At 38.7% G+C, this 16420-nt stretch overlaps 1 protein-coding gene across 6 annotated transcripts in view; it reads right to left on the reverse strand.

Moving 5' to 3' along the window:
- Positions 1-16420, reverse strand: part of CBLB (Cbl proto-oncogene B) — a 218259-nt gene that overhangs the window by 50598 nt on the left and 151241 nt on the right. For all 6 annotated transcript variants that reach the window (XR_005832160.1, XR_005832159.1, XM_040621183.1 and 3 more), the window contains 2 exons: positions 12953-13138; positions 10997-11362 (listed from right to left, as the gene is read on the reverse strand). Coding sequence is in view for 4 of the 6 variants with exons in the window: in XM_040621183.1 (XP_040477117.1) it covers positions 10997-11362; positions 12953-13138 (552 nt within the window). In the remaining 2 variants the exon portion in view is untranslated. The remainder of the gene's footprint in view (positions 1-10996; positions 11363-12952; positions 13139-16420) is intronic.

Here is a 16420-nt window from a genome sequence, read left to right on the forward strand (position 1 = left end):
ATTATATATAATATATATAGAAAATATATATATTATATATATATGAAGTAAGTTTCAAGTATCCAATGATATTTTATTTAATTAATTAATTTATTTATTTTTAAAGATTTTATTTATTTATTTGACAGAGATAGAGACAGCCAGCGAGAGAGGGAACACAAGCAGGGGGAGTGGGAGAGGAAGAAACAGGCTCATAGCAGAAGAGCCTGATGTGGGGCTCGATCCTGTAATGCCGGGATCACGCCCTGAGCCGAGGGCAGACGCTTAACCGCTGTGCCACCCAGGCGCCCCTCCAATGATATTTTAAAACATTTTAACAAAAATACTTTCACCTCAGCTAATTAAAACAAACCACCACCACCAATAAATATCTAGCCAACAAAATATTTACTAAGGAGCAGGTTTTGGGAGAGGCAGAAAAGATGGCGGAGGAGTAGGGGACCCTTTTTTCAGCCAGTCCCCCGAGTCGAGCTGGATATCTATCAGACCGCCCTGAACACCCAGGAAATCAGCCTGAGACGCAGGATGATGCATCTGGATCTCTACAAATGAACATCTCCAGCGCTGAGTATTGAGGTATGAAGCGGGGAGCCGTGAAACCCCGCACAGATATCGGAAGATAAACGGAAGGGGGAGGGAGCCGCGTTCGGGCGCCAGGAAGCGGCAGCCACCTGCACGGGGGAGCCGGCGGGCTCGCGGACGGCACCCGCGAGAGAGCAGACTGAGACCGTGAGCCCGGGAACGCGCACACGACCAAACTGAAAACCCGCGCTCCGGAGCGCACATTGGAACTGGACTAAAACCGGGAGCTCCAGAGCGTGCACTCGACTAGACTGAAACTGGGAGCTTGGACTGCGCGTGCAACCAGATGGAAAACTGGCGCTCTGGAGTGTGCATGAACCACACTGAAACAGGGAGCTCAGGAGCACGCGGGAACCAGGGGTGGCTGGTGGTGTTAGAAGCACAAAGGACAGAGACATGCCTGCCCTCGAAGGAGGGCTGGGAGAGTGGCTGTGGGGCGCACATCCTGGGACACTGCGGGGGGGTTTTTAGCAGCACCAACGGAAACAGAATTAAAGTGGCCAGAAGAGCTCAGTAGAGAGCAGACTGCGATCTGTCTGTTCTGAGACAGGCTAGGATACGGCCGCTGCTGCTCTCTCAGAAGAGACACAGAAAACTGCCAGGGAAAGCTGCCAGAAAACAAAAGCCTAGAAATACCAGTTCATATTGTGCCCATCCCCATCCCCCCTCGCAGAGGACAGGGCGACTCCACCCAAACAGAGTTGCCTGAGTATCAGAGCGGCAGGCCCCTCCCCCAGAAGGCAGGCTGAAAAATCAAGAAGCCCACATACCTAAGGTCCCTATAAAACAAGTGCACACTGCCTGGGTCCTGGTCAATAATTTGGGCTCTGGGCATCCCCGCAACCTCTCCGCATCAGAATGACAAGGAGGAGAAACCCTCAGCAAATAAAGGACACAGAGACTGTGGCCTCTGCCACAGAACTTGGATATGGATATAACCAAATTTTGAGAAATGGAGTTCAGAGTAACAATGGTCAAGATGATGTGTAGGCTTGAAAAAAATATTACGAAAATATTAACAAGAATATAGAATCTCTAAGGGTGGAAATGAGAGCGAATCTGGCAGAAATTAAAAATGCTATGAATCAAATGCAGTCTAAACTAGACACTCTGATAGCCAGGGTAAATGAGGCAGAAGAACGAATTAGTGAATTGGAAGATGGGATGATAGAAGAGAAAGTAAAAACGGAAACTTGGCTCAAAAAAATCCAATCTCAAGAATGTAGATTACAGGAGATTACTGACTCAGTGAAACGTTCCAATGTCAGAATCATCGGCATCCCCAAGGGGGTGGAGAAAGAGAGAGGTCTAGAAGAGATATTTGAACAAATTGTAGCTGAGAACTTCCCTAATCTGGCAAAGGAAACAAGCATTCATGTCCAAGAGGCAGAGAGGACCCCTCCCAAGATCAATGAGAACAGACCTACACACATCACATCATAGTGCAATTTGCAAATATTAGATCCGAAGACACAGTCTTGAAAGCAGCCAGGGGGAAGAAAATTCTTATGTACAGAGGGAAGAATATCAGAATAACATCAGACCTGTCTACAGAGACCTGGCAGGCCAGGAAGGGTTGGCAGGGTATTTTCAAAGCTCTAACTGAGAATAACATGCAGCCAAGGATATTTTATCCAGCAAGGCTGTCATTCAGAATTGATGGAAAGATAAGGACCTTCGAAGACCAGCAGAAACTGAAGGAATTAGTGACCACCAAGCCAGCCCTACAAGAGATATTAAGGGGGGTTCTATAAAAGTAAAAAGGCCCCAAGAGTGATACAGAACAGAAATTTACAATCTATAGAAACAAAGACTTCACAGGCAACATGACATCATTAAAATCAGATCTCTCAATAATCACTCTCAATGTGAATGTCCTAAATGCTCCCATAAAACACCACAGGGTTGCAGACTGGATAAAAAGACATGACCCATCCATTTGCTGTCTACAAGAGACTCATTTTGAACCTAAAGATACATCCAGACGGAAAGTGCGGGGATGGAAAACCATTTTTCATGCCAATGGACATCAAAAGAAAGCTGGGGTAGCAATTCTCATATCAGACAAATTAGATTTTAAACTGAAGACTGTAGTTAGACATACAGAAGGACACTATATCATTCTTAAAGGATGTATCCAACAAGTGGCTATGACAATTATAAATATCTATGCCCCCAACAGGGGAGCAGCTAGATACACGTCAACTCTTAACCAGAATAAAGAGACATATAGATAATAATACGTTAATAGTTGGGGACCTCAACACTCCGCTCTCAGCAATAGACAGATCACCTAAGCAGGAAATCAACAAAGAAACAAGTTCTTTGAATGATGTACTGGACCAGATGGACCTCATAGATATATACAGAACACTACACACCAGAACAACAGAATACTCATTCTTTTCTAATGCACATGGAACTTTCTCCAGAATAGATCAAATACTGGGTCACAAAACAGGTCTCAACTGATACCAAAAGACTGAGATTATTCCCTGCATATTCTCAGACGAAAATGCTTTGAAACTTGAACTCAATCACAAGGAAAAATTTGGAAGAAACTCAAACACTTGGAATCTAAGAAGCATCCTGCTCAAGAATGATTGGGTAAACCAAGTAATTAAGAAGGAGATTAAATAATTTTTGGAAACCAATGAAAATGAAAACACATTAGTCCAAAACCTATGGGACACTGCAAAGGCAGTCCTAAGGGGGAAATACATAGCTATCCAAGCCTCACTCAAGAGAATAGAAAAAATCTAAAATGCAGTTTTTATATTCTCACCTCAAGAAGCTGGAGCTGGAACAAAAGAACAGACCTAACCCACACACAAGAAGGCAGTTAATCAAGATTAGAGCAGAGATCAATGAATTAGAAACCAGGAGCACAGTAGAGCAGATCAACAAAACTAGAAGCTGTTTCTTTGAGAGAATAAATAAGATTGATAAGCCACTGGCCAGATTATTCAAAAGAATAGAGAAAGGACCCAAATTAATAAAATTATGAATGAAAGGGGAGAGATCACGACCAACACCAATGAAATAGGAAGGATTATTAGAAACTTTTAGCAACAGCTTTAAGCCAATAAATTAAACAACCTGGAAGAAATGGATGCCTTCCTGGAAACCTAAAAACTGCCAAAACTGAAACAGGAAGAAATTGATTATTTAAACAGACTGATTAATTATGAAGAGATTGAAGCAGTGATCAAAAACCTCCCCAAAAACAAGAGTCCAGGGCCTGATGGATTCCCAGGGGAATTATACCAAATATCCAAAGAAGAAATAATACCTATTCTCCTAAAGCTGTTTCAAAAAATAGAAACAGAAGGAAAACTACCAAACTCATTCTATGAGGCCTGTATTACCTTGATCCCCAAACCAGGCAAAGACCCCATCAAAAAGGAGAATTACAGACCGATATCCCTAATGAAAATGGACGCCAAAATTCTCAACAAGATCCTAGCTAATAGGATCCAACAGTACATTAAAAGGATTATCCATCATGACCAAGTGGTATTCATCCCTGGGATGCAGGCGTGGTTTAACATTCGCAAATCAATCAGTGTGATAGATCATATCAACAAGAAAAGAGTCAAGAACCATATGATCCTCTCAATTGATGCAGAAAAAGCATTTGACAAAATATAGCATCCTTTCCTGATTAAAACCCTTCAAAGTGTAGGGACAGAGGGTACATTCCTCAATTTCATAAAAACCATCTATGAAAAGCCTACAGCGAATATCATTCTCAATGGGGAAAAGCCGAAAGCCTTTCCCTTAAGATCAGGAACACGACAAGGATGCCCACTCTCGCCATTATTATTCAACATAGTACTAGAAGTCCTTGCAACAGCAATCAGACAACAAAAAGGGATAAAAGTATCCAAATTGGCAAAGAGGAAGTCAAACTGTCTCTTTACAGATGACATGATACTCTATATGGAAAACCCAAAAGACTCCACCCCCAAATTACTAGCACTTATAGAGCAATTCAGTAATGTGGCGGGATACAAAATCAATGCTCAGAAATCAGTTGCATTTCTATACACGAACAATGAGACTGAAGAAAGAGAAAGTAGGGAATTCATTCCATTTACAATAGCACCCAAAATCATGTTATCTTGGAATTAATGTAACCAGAGAGGTAAAGGATCTATATTCTAGAAACTACAAATCACTCTTGAAAGACATTGAAGAAGATACAAAAAGGTGGAAAAATATTCCATGCTCATGGATCAGAATTAACATAGTTAAAATGTCTATGCTACCCAGAGCAATCTACACTTTCAATACCATCCCAATCAAAATACCAATGACATTTTTCAAAGAACTGGAACAAACAGCCTTTAAATTTGTGTGGAACCAGAAAAAGCCCCGAACTGCCAAGGAATTGTTGAAAAGGAAAAACAAAGCTGGGGGCATCATGTTGCCAGATTTCAAGCTATACTACAAAGCTGTGATCACAAAAACAGCATGGTACTGGCACAAAAATAGACACATAGACCAATGGAACAGAATAGAGAACCCAGATATGGACCCTCGGCTGTTTGGGCAACTAATCTTTGACAAAGCAGGAAAATACATCCAGTGGAAAAAAGACAGTCTCTTCAATAAATGGTGCTGGGAAAACTGGACAGCTATATGCAAAAGAATGAAACTTGACCACTCTCTCACACCATACACAAAGATAAACTCCAAATGGATGAAAGACCTCGATGTGAGACAGGAATCCATCAAAATCATAGAGGAGAACATAGGCTGCAACCTCTTTGACATTGGCCACAGCAACTTTTTTCATGACACATCTCCAAAGGCAAGAGAAACAAAAGAAAAAATGAACTTGTGGGACTTCATCAAGATAAAAAGCTTCTGCACAGCCAAGGAAACAGTCAAAAAAACTAAGAGGCAGCCCACGGAATGGGAGAAGCTATTTACAAATGGCACTACAGATAAAAGACTGGTATCCAAGATCTACAAAGAACTTCTCAAACTCAATACATGAGAAACAAATAATCAAATCAAAAAATGGGCAGAAGATATGAACAGACACTTTTCCAATGAAGACATACAAAAGGCTAAAAGACACATGAAAACATGTTCAAAATCATTAGCCATCAGGGAAATTCAAATCAAAACCATATTGAGATACCACCTTACGCCAGTTAGAATGGCAAAAATTGACAAGGCAGGAAACAACAAATGTTGGAGAGGATGTGGAGAAAGGGAATCCCTCTTACACTGTTGGTGGGAATGCAAGTTGGTACAGCCACTTTGGAAAACAGTGTGGAGGTCCCTTAAAAAGTTAAAAATTGAGCTACCCTATGATCCAGCAATTGCACTACTGGGTATTTACCCCAAAGATACAGACGTAGTGAAGAGAAGGGCCATATGCACCCCAATGTTCATAGCAGCATTGTCCACAGTAGCTAAATCATGGAAGGAGCTGAGATGCCCTTCAACAGATGACTGGATTAAGAAGTTGTGGTCCATATATACAATAATAGTACTCAGCCATCAGAAAGAACGATTACCCAACATTTGCAGCAACATGGACGGGACTGGAGGAGATTATGCTAAGTGCAATAAGTCAAGCAGAGAAAGAAAATTATCATATGGTTTCGCTCATCTACGGAACATAAATAGCAGGAACATCGGCAGGAGAAGGAAGGGAAGAATGAAGGGGGTAAACAGAAGGGGAGAAGGGGGAATGAACCATGAGAGACTATGGACTCTGGGAAACAAACTGAGGGCTTCGGAGGGGGGAGTAACTGGGATAGGCCGGTGATGGGTATTAAGGAGGGCACATATTGCATGGTGCACTGGGTGTTATATGCAAATAAGGATCATGGAACATTGCATCAAAAGTGTAATGTGGGGATGCCTGGGTGGCGCAGTCGTTAGGCGGCTGCCTTCAGCTCAGGGCGTGATCCCGGCGTTCCGGGATCGAGTCCCACATCAGGCTCCTCTGCTATGAGCCTGCTTCTTCCTCTCCCACTCCCCCTGCTGTGTTCCCTCTCTCGCTGGCTGTCTCTCTGTCACATAAATAAATAAAATCTTTAAAAAAAAAAAAAAGTGTAATGTGACCCATGAGTCTTAGATGAATATTCATTACAAATCTTAAAATGTTAAAAAAAAAAAAAGGAGCAGGTTTCTAATGTGGCTAATATTCAGGAATTTCAGAGAAAGGAAACAGTACTACAGGAAAGAAATTTCTTACCAATAAAACAAGACAAATAAACCTAATAATAACTCTTAGCTTGCAGATTCATGTTAAAAGTAAAGTATTACCTTAGCTAATGCGATGATGCTAGGTGGGAGGGAGGAGAGAAAAGGGAGTCAATGAAAGTCACAGAAAATTCTTACACTTCATTTTAACGATGGGCTGAATGGCTCTTTCCCTCATAGCTCTCTACAAGTAGCAAATGGTGTAATTAGAATTTAATTTATTCTTGCTCCCCTTACCATTTATCTAGTGAAGATGCAAAAAAAAGGGCAAATGCCTCTAATGGATGGTGGGAAGAGGCACAGTGACAGAGGACACACGGTGAAGGACAGCAAGTTGTCTCTGCATTCACGGGTGTTCATTTGATGAATCCCCCAGCAGGTACATCGAATTCTAATTTAAGCATTTCGTGCTTACTCAAGTTTTTTTATCTTTAAAATGGTAAGTTAATAGTTCATTTGAAGTATTCCCTCTAATGAAAACAAGTCTAAACGATAGTTGTTCCTATTTCACACAAGTAAGTTTTTGCTTACAACTGGAGAGACTGATGGGTTTTGTGAAGATACATCAACTCCCAAATATCTAGATCCCTTTCCCCTTTATTTTCATGATAAAATGTTTTAAAAACTACACACCAGGTATGGAGGGTGAGGATACATTGTAACATTCAGCATTCTCATGAAAAATAGGAGGAAAAAAACTCCTATTTCAAACAAGAAAATTACATGCTACTTTTGGCTGAAGGCCAGTGCTGGAAAAATACATTAAAAACTGTTTTTCCCCCTTGTATATCATGGATGTCCTCTTCTTCCAAGCCCCTTCCCCGCTCTGCCCTCGCCCCCCCCAGCACATACACACCACACTCTTGCTTCTCTCACCAGCTTATATACTGTATAGCTCAGCAACCAAGTGCTTACCAAGTACTCATTAGGAATTAGCTAAATAAAAAGAGAGAAAGAAGAGAAAGAGAGGATGATTTTGGCTTTAAATCTGTAAAAAAAAAAAAAAAAAAAAAAAATAGGACGACTATTTTGAATGAAAATGTCAACTGTTACAACTGTTACAACTTCTACGGCTCCTTCATGTCTAGCTGTTACTTTTGGTTTTATTCCAGACCGGAGGAGTAGGAGGATTTAGGTATTTGGAGGGTGACTATTCTCCTAGATAAGGTACTATTATTCTTCCATTTTATAAAGTAAGAAAAATAAGAGAGATAAGCCAGGAAACACTCTGAACTATGGTTACCAGACGTACCAGGTGGTTCCCAGAGGGGAGGTGGGTGGGAGGATGGAGGGGAAACAGGTGATGGGGATTAAGTAGTGCACTTGCGGTGAGGGGCACAGGGTGACGTATGCAAGGGCTGAATCACTATATCGTACACCTGAAATCTGATAGAACACTGTATGTTAACTATACTGGAATTTAAAAAAGAATAAGGAAATATTTTTTATGTTATAAATAAATCTTCCTATTCATTTAAAATAAAGATAAGAAAAAGAAGTGGAGTTGGGGCAAAGATGTAGTACGTTGCTCAGCTCCACAAAGTAAATTCTAGAACAGGAAGACTTCGTTCTGATTCCAGAGCCTGGTTGATCTGTGCTGGTAAGATTTTTAGTCCTGTTAAAATGCAGCTACCAGGTTTGCCTTGTCTGTTTTCCTTCTGCCTGAAGGAGCTCTCTGCCATAAAAACACTTTCTTAAATTTGGAAGGGGAGAGAACATTGGGATTCTGGTTATCCTGAACACGAGGAGGGTCTTGCATACAGAAAGCACTTACGAATGTGAAATTTAACCAGTTTGGATGCAGGAACTATAAAGACGTAAGGTGAGAAACAAACTCCAAGGCAGGATCACAGACACTGAGAACCACAGGATCCCAGATGGACCCCATCCTCTGTCAGATGTTAGTGAAAGCCAGCCTCTTAGGGTTCCCAACAGTGAAATGAGAAGAGGACTTAGGCTGTTTCCACTGTATGTAAATTATGATGTACCTTGTGGTCTACCGAAGTTCCTTTATAAAGATAATAAAAGAGAAAAAGAGGAGACACCTGTTTTACATTACTTATTACATTAACTATATATAAATCCTTCTTTATAATCCACCATAGAAGTTGAACAACTAGACTGAAGTATAAATCTTAGAAGTCTAATTTTGGTTAAAACTTTATGTCTGATTGTAACATGAAATTAACTTTGAGAATATAAACATTGCATTATTAATACACACGACATGAGATTACACCTTAAAGAATCTTAATGAGGATTAATTAGCCAGAACTAAAAAAGATTAAAATCCAGATTTCACTAAAAGACATTGTGCAATTTACTCAATGTTCTCTGGGACATTAATATGCATCAATGATCAGGACACAAAAGTTCACATAGAAAACATTTAAAGGAATCTTTAAAATTGAAGTCACTATTAATATTTTATACCTATAGTTAACATAATAAAATTTCATACCTATAACCTACAAAATTATAACCCCAATTTAAAAAATGGCAACCTTCCATACAAAAATTAACAGCCAGTGTTCTAGGGCTTCGAAGGGCAGGGTTTATATTAGTGCTAAAACTGTATAACATATTATGTAAAAGAACCTGGAAATAAGAGGTCTTCAATGAATTAGCTAAGATAATTATTATAAGTATCTCCAAAGTCCATTCAAGAAATAAATTGTAGTATGTTGCGAAACATAACCAGTCAATTCATGTCAGAGCTCATTCCAACACTCTTCTCAAGACAAGTATGGCCAGGTATGAATGAAAAGTTATAGAGGTTAATGGAAAAAAAAAAAAAAAAAAAAAAAAAACCCGGCAGATCCCTCCAATCCAGATTCTAGGTGGTAGAAATATACATTTGAGGAAGATAACACTCCATTTTCAGAAAACATTATAAAAATGCTTTTAAAGTACTTTTTCTTACATTTACATGTTTAGATGACTTTGGGGAAAACCTTTAGAGATCTTTATATTTAAAACAGATGATATATTTAAAATACGAAGGTACCCAGGTGAGTCACTGGCTAAGAATCATGGCAAACTCCCCCCACTCCTCCCCCTTTGTTTTGAATGCCACAATAGAAATTTTGACTCTTCAGATCCTGGCTACCCTAGAATCTCTGAAGTTAAATATTATTATACAAAGTTTTCCTCATCACTTAACCTTGACACACAAGCATGTGCGTGCGTGCACATATGCGTGGGCACGCGCACACACACACACACACAGAGAAGTTGAAGACATGTCAAAATTCATATTTCTTTTTTTCTTGAATATATGGTGAACTTACCAACTGCAAACTGTTATTTTGAAGGAATTGATTACTCTCCTAAAATAACAAGTAAAGATCAGCATAGAGGCATCACTTTAATATTACAGTCTTCAAAAGGAGGCAAAGCCTCCTTCAGCTGAGGGAAGATGGCAACCATCTGATCTCAGAGCCAAAAATATCATGGAAGCAAATACGAGAAAATAGTACAGTACAGCTCTGCCAAGGGCCTACCAAGAACTCTAACCTCAATGATTTCTGCTGCTGCCTCTTTGGTTCCCTGTGAGCTTAAATTCTTTCCTGGGTCTATAAATGATAGTGGTGCTATCTTTCAAGTTAGAGCTCAAACGTGTGAGTCTCTTTCAGTTTTATGGAGAAAGAGCTTGCTCTGTAAGAGTGACCTGGAAGTGGTATCTTAATGTATGGGAGAAGTTCATTTTACCTGGATGCACAAGGTCACTGTCCTTGGCAACAATTCCAATGGCCAATTTATGATACGCTATAATCAACTTTTTTCAGATTAGATAGAACGAGGTGAGTTAAAAAAGAAAAAAGAAAACCCAAAAAACACAACAGTGCTGATTCTCCCACCAACAAGTTATTAATAGGAAAAGGTTTTGGCAGATGAAATAAGGGAAGGTGAAATAAATCTCCTGCAAATTATCTATAGTGTCTTCACATTAAAATTAAATCATTACTTAGAACCTTCTTCCCGACTTCTTTTAAGTTTTAATGAGCTTCTGATTATTTATAACTTGGAGATAATTAAAGACCTTCAGGGAAGTGCCACACGAGGCAAAAAAACAAAACAAAACAAAACAAAAACCCAAAAAACAAAAAACCACTGCCCAACCTATTATACTAGCTCCTATCAGAAGAGTTTGAGAAGATTGTTTAGCTTCTGCTTTATTTCTTACCTTGGCTCCTTCTAAGGGCAAATCATGGCGTCTGTGTTTTCGCATAAGCACAGGGTCAGAGCCCATTCTACTGTGCCTTCCATTTACATTTGAACTTGCTGTGATTCCGGGCTTTGGAGAGCCATCCCCTAAGGGTCGACATCCCACCGACTGATTAGTTCCAAACACATCCCGAGGGCACCAGGCTTCAAGAGGCATTGGCTGGTCTCTGGAAGGCACACTTTCCGCGTGATGGAAGTGACGACTCAGTCTGTTGTCAGGTGGGATGGGGGGCGGTCTCTCAGGTGGAGGTGGAGGAGGATCTCTTAAGGGAGGAGGTGGTGCTGGGAGTGGTTTATCTTGTTTTCTCACCATGCAAGGAGAAGACTGAAGAGATACCATGGAAAAAATAAATAAATTAGAAGTTGTATCATACACTGAGAAAACGATTCCCAGACTGGTCTATTATCACTTTTGTTTTCTAAGCCATAGTGGAATTTTATTAGATTCCTGTGTCATCTTTTAATGTTTCTTTTTATCATCAATTATTGACATTTTTAAAAACTAATGAAAAGCTTATGTAAATATATCTCATTAGAATTTTCCGTGTAAACGAATACATAAACCTGAATGTTAAAGACTATAAAGACTATACAAGAAAAAGTAGCAGAATATCAAAATTATGTGATGATTTTGACTGACCAAAAATAATATTTAGTCCTTAATTTATTTGCACCTTTACACAATTTAGGAGAGATAAAGGAAACTCAAAGTTGCTGTTGTTTTACTTTTTGAAAGAGCAACTTAATTTGTAGTTTCTCTGAAAGAATGAAAGTGTTGGTTCTGCCATTTTCATATTTGCTACCGCAACATAAAGCAACTGATAAGGGGCAAATTTGCTCTGATCCTGTGTTTTACCAGTTATTACCAGAATAGTGGGAAATCATAAATAATAGAGCGTCATTATTTGTAGAACTCATCTGAATGTGTATGGATCCTTAAAATGAAAAAAATCTGTTTAATTCCCATTTGGAAATATGAAGGTACATGCACCTGAACTGAATCTATGTGACTGTCATGGTTTTATTTTTATTTACATGGTTCATCTGATGAACGATTTTGCGCTTTTATGGTTAGAAAATATTACAGAAAAGAGGAATGTGCTATATGTTTACATAATTCTAACTAAATGCAACCCTAAAAAATCTTAATCTGATTTTAAAACCAAGTTACTGTAATCGGGAACAATCAAATACTACTAAATACTACTAAAATATTGTGGTTCTGACTCATTTTAGACTCTAAAGCATATTATCAATGGAATTAACTTTTTCAGTCTTATAATTAATAAAGCAAAATATGCGCTTATCAAATTTGGAAAAATAAGTCCTCACAAAATTAAAACAAACCATGGGCATAGATTTACATAGTTAGAATTATGTCTTTAATGTTAAAGAGTAATGTAATTACTTTGCAAATATTGTAATTCTTTGTAATTAATTCCTTTAGGTATAAAAATACTCTACAAATAATTCCCTCTTCTGAGTCACCTTGAAACATGGGTGATAATTTATCACATCGTAAGCCCTTATGCAAATATACTCCCATAACATTTTTTCTTGTCATGACACAATGAAAATGAGCATAAAATATCATTTGATAAGGGCATACAATTCATTTTAATACATATAATGACTTTTTAAATCCATTTTACGGAATAGCTATATTTACTCTTCTATGCATTTTTGCAAACCAGGGAGATATTACAGACATATGCTCTTTCTGAATCATTTTGTAACTTTTACAGTAATAAAGCAGAAACAGGATAGTGGGCTCACCATAGACAGAATGAGAAACACATCAAAGTTCTTCAAAACAGTCAAGAGCACAAGAAATGCAAGTAATGGAATTCAAAGGAACCTGAGCAATCAATAAGTGTCACTTACATCATCTGTGTTTCTAATAAAACCAGTTTACCTTTGGTGAACCAGTTGGGCTGCCACAGGGAGACCGAACGATGCCTTTCTGGATTAGATCCAGGCGAGGAGGTACTGGTGGCAGGCTTAGATGTGGGATCTGGAGCGCATCTGGATGTGGCTTTCTTCTCTGTGCAAGGGGAGAGGATCCTGGTGACGTGACTGGTGAATTTTGCCTGTCAGTGCACTAGAATAGAGAAGGAGAAAGAGGATATTGATTTCATGTGTAAAGTGTATGCCTTTCAGTTCTTAAGGAAGACATTTGGTTTGAGAAGGTGTCTGCCATTGAACATCTGTTAAACTCAGTTTACTCTGATTAATAGATTGAAAGTGCTCACATTGTTCCTCAAGGGCAGTACTATGTAAAGAATAAAGGGGTAAGTTTCTCCTACATATTGCAGACAAGGCCTAGGAAAAAAGAAGAGCAAAAGCATAGTTTAAGAACAATCAAATGCAAACATTTCCCATAGAAGCTCGTCCACATTTTATGAGGAAACCAGAAATACACAGTGCAGTAATGCCCATCGCTCTTGGTTTCTATACTATGAAATTTTCTTAAATCCTTGATTTATAGTATATTCTAGAACTTAGAAGTAATTTTGTTCTATACAAAATATATATCCAGTGCATAGCCTACTTTCGTACAAACCAATTATATCAGGCAGGGTTTAAAAAATAAAAATGTGTATTTAAAATAAAAACAGCCAAATTGTTTTTTCCCCAGGACTTCACATGGAAAAGAAATCCTCGAGCTAAATGCTTTTGTTTGCTACTAAAGGTTTTCTACTTTGTCTTCTAGATAAAATGGCATCGAAAAGCCAGTAGCAAGTACTTTGATTTGTATATATGTAACATTTTTTATTTTGGAATTTTTTTTTTAATGTGACATAACCTGATTGTGATTTCATATAAAAAACATGCTAATTAATCAAATAGCCTTACCAAGGTAAACAATATTCTGCTATGAAATATCAGGCAATTTCCTTTTCAAGGCTAAGTTACTAGCTTTTTGGAGATCTAGGTTTGATTTTTATACCCACTATGCTTTGATAGTCATCTGTTTCCTAATACTAGTATTTTTAGAGTGTTTCCCCCTAACATTACTCACCTTTATAAGAGCAGTCAATGTCAACAATTGACAATTTAATTCGAGCTGTAGCAACAGTGACAAAGATTTAGTCATTCTGTCTTTATCTGAGAGAGGGTGATAGATTTGTTTCACATCCATACTTAGTTACATTATGTAAGGCTTTTTCTAATTAACTACAATTGGTGTTTGTTTGGTGTTTTTCTCAGGATTAGACGAGGGCTATGGGGCTTTGGAAGGAAGACAAAGGTCAAGTAATATTCTAACCACATCATATCAACGTCCACACCATCAATATGACTCATCATTGTTGATGCTGACCTTGATTACATGGCTAAGGTACTATCTGTCAAGGTTTCTTCCCTGTCGAGTTACTCCATTTTCTCCCCCTGTCCATACTGTACTCTCTGCAAGGAAGTCACTATGCACAGACCACACTTTAGGAGAGGGGAGTTATGGTCCCCACTGTAAAGGCTTTTTTTTTTTTTTTTAAGGTCTGTGTATGTATTACGGAGAGAGAGAGACAGAGAGACAGAGAGTGGGGGCAGGGCACAGGGAGAGAATCTTCAAACCGACTCCCCACTGAGCAGGAAGGCCAAGGCAGGGCTTGATCTCATGACCCATGAGATCATGACCTGAGCTGAAACCAAGAGACGGATGCTTAACTGACTGAGCCTCCCAGGCACCCGAGGCTTCTTAAAATAAATTTGAGTGGCTACACAAAATCTTCTAGACAATACCTCAGATATGCCTGAATATTGTCATGACATTGCTAAACTACCAATTCTTTTGCTTCTCAAGGTGCCAAATAACTAAAATAGGTCAACAAATTTACCCATAATTTTACATGACAATTTTAAGAACCTTGTCTTCTTTTTAGTAATTCCATGATTCTTTTTTATATCTCTCACCCTGCGATAAGGCAAAAAAAAAAAAAAAAAACTCAATTGTTACTAAATTAGAAGAGAAAAAGGAGAAACTCTGTAGTCACAATAAACTGACTTTAACGTAGCCAGTGATTCTTAATAAGATCACAATCTACCCAAAAAGCCATGGAGCCTCACACGGTCAGGAATTTGAACGTTGTGGAATAAACATGATCCAAAAATGATCATACACATAACAGAAAGAATTCCTGAGGTAAACTATGTGCATCACAGTATCACAGTACTTTAGATCGGGAGCTGCCACAGGATCTTTAACTCTCCACAATGGCCGTTCGGATAAATTACACTCTCTGAGAATTAGCGAAACAGCACGATAAAAATGCTCTGTTGATCTGGTTATTGTCCTTTACAAAACAGACTCAAGCAGAACTATCCACAGTTCCTGTTCCAGACTACACGCGCGCATGCGCACACGCACACACGCACATGGAGAGAGAGAGGATGAATACACAGCACTTCATCTGTTTGGTTGTTTGCACACACAGTTTTCTGTGCGAGGAGCACACAAAGCAGACTGCTGAATAAAACCTCTGCCCCTCTGAGCACTCTTCTTCCACAACTCTCTCCCTGCGTCCTTCATTACCTGAAAAAGAGAATTCTGACACAGCCAACAGCCCACCATCACTATTAGACCTTGACTTGTGCTTTAATTACTAATATTTAAAATTACCACATTCCTGATATGTTTAAATAAAGGATGGATCTGATGTGGAATGAGTGAACTATTAGATACTGAAAGGGTATACGGAAAACCCTCAGGAGAGACAGCCAAACCCGTGTGTGTGGTGCAGCAATAACCTTGAACTTCTCAATACTTCCAGGTAAGCACTCACTCAACAGCTTCGTGAATATACCTGAAAGCAGATCTTGCTTAAGCACAATTCATACTGTACTCTCAAGGTAAAAACTAATTCGTGGTGAAGCATTACTCTATCTGTAAGTTGACTTAGTTAAAGTATTTTTTTATGGAGGATATATTTGTATGTGAAGAAACAAAGAACATTTCATTTTTATTAATTATGTGGACTAAATTTACCATGATTTATTTATTTTCCTGAGTTCCCCTGAAGTATAGTAAAATCCCCACATAAGAGTAGATAATTTAACAGTGCCCTTTAGATTAATAATGCATTATTCTTTGCTGAACCTTTCGCTCTATGAACAATTCTGTAATTAAGAGTACTGAAACTTTGCATTAACTTTCATTGCTGGCAAAATTTAATGAACATTTGTAAACATTTTTAGTAGGCAGTTTTAGTAGATGGTTACACAAATGGCCACTTTTAATATATTTGAATAATCACCATTTTTCCTTCCTATTTGATAGTCTAAGGAGAAAAGACACCTAACACAATGCTTCACACCCTAGCTCATAATTAAATTCTTAGATGAGACATTAAAAATTCATGATGTCAAAATTTATCAACTCAATGAG

The sequence above is a fragment of the Ursus maritimus genome, unplaced genomic scaffold (genome assembly GCF_017311325.1).
Source record: "Ursus maritimus isolate PB19 unplaced genomic scaffold, ASM1731132v1 scaffold_4, whole genome shotgun sequence".
Classification (NCBI taxonomy): Eukaryota; Metazoa; Chordata; class Mammalia; order Carnivora; family Ursidae; genus Ursus; species Ursus maritimus.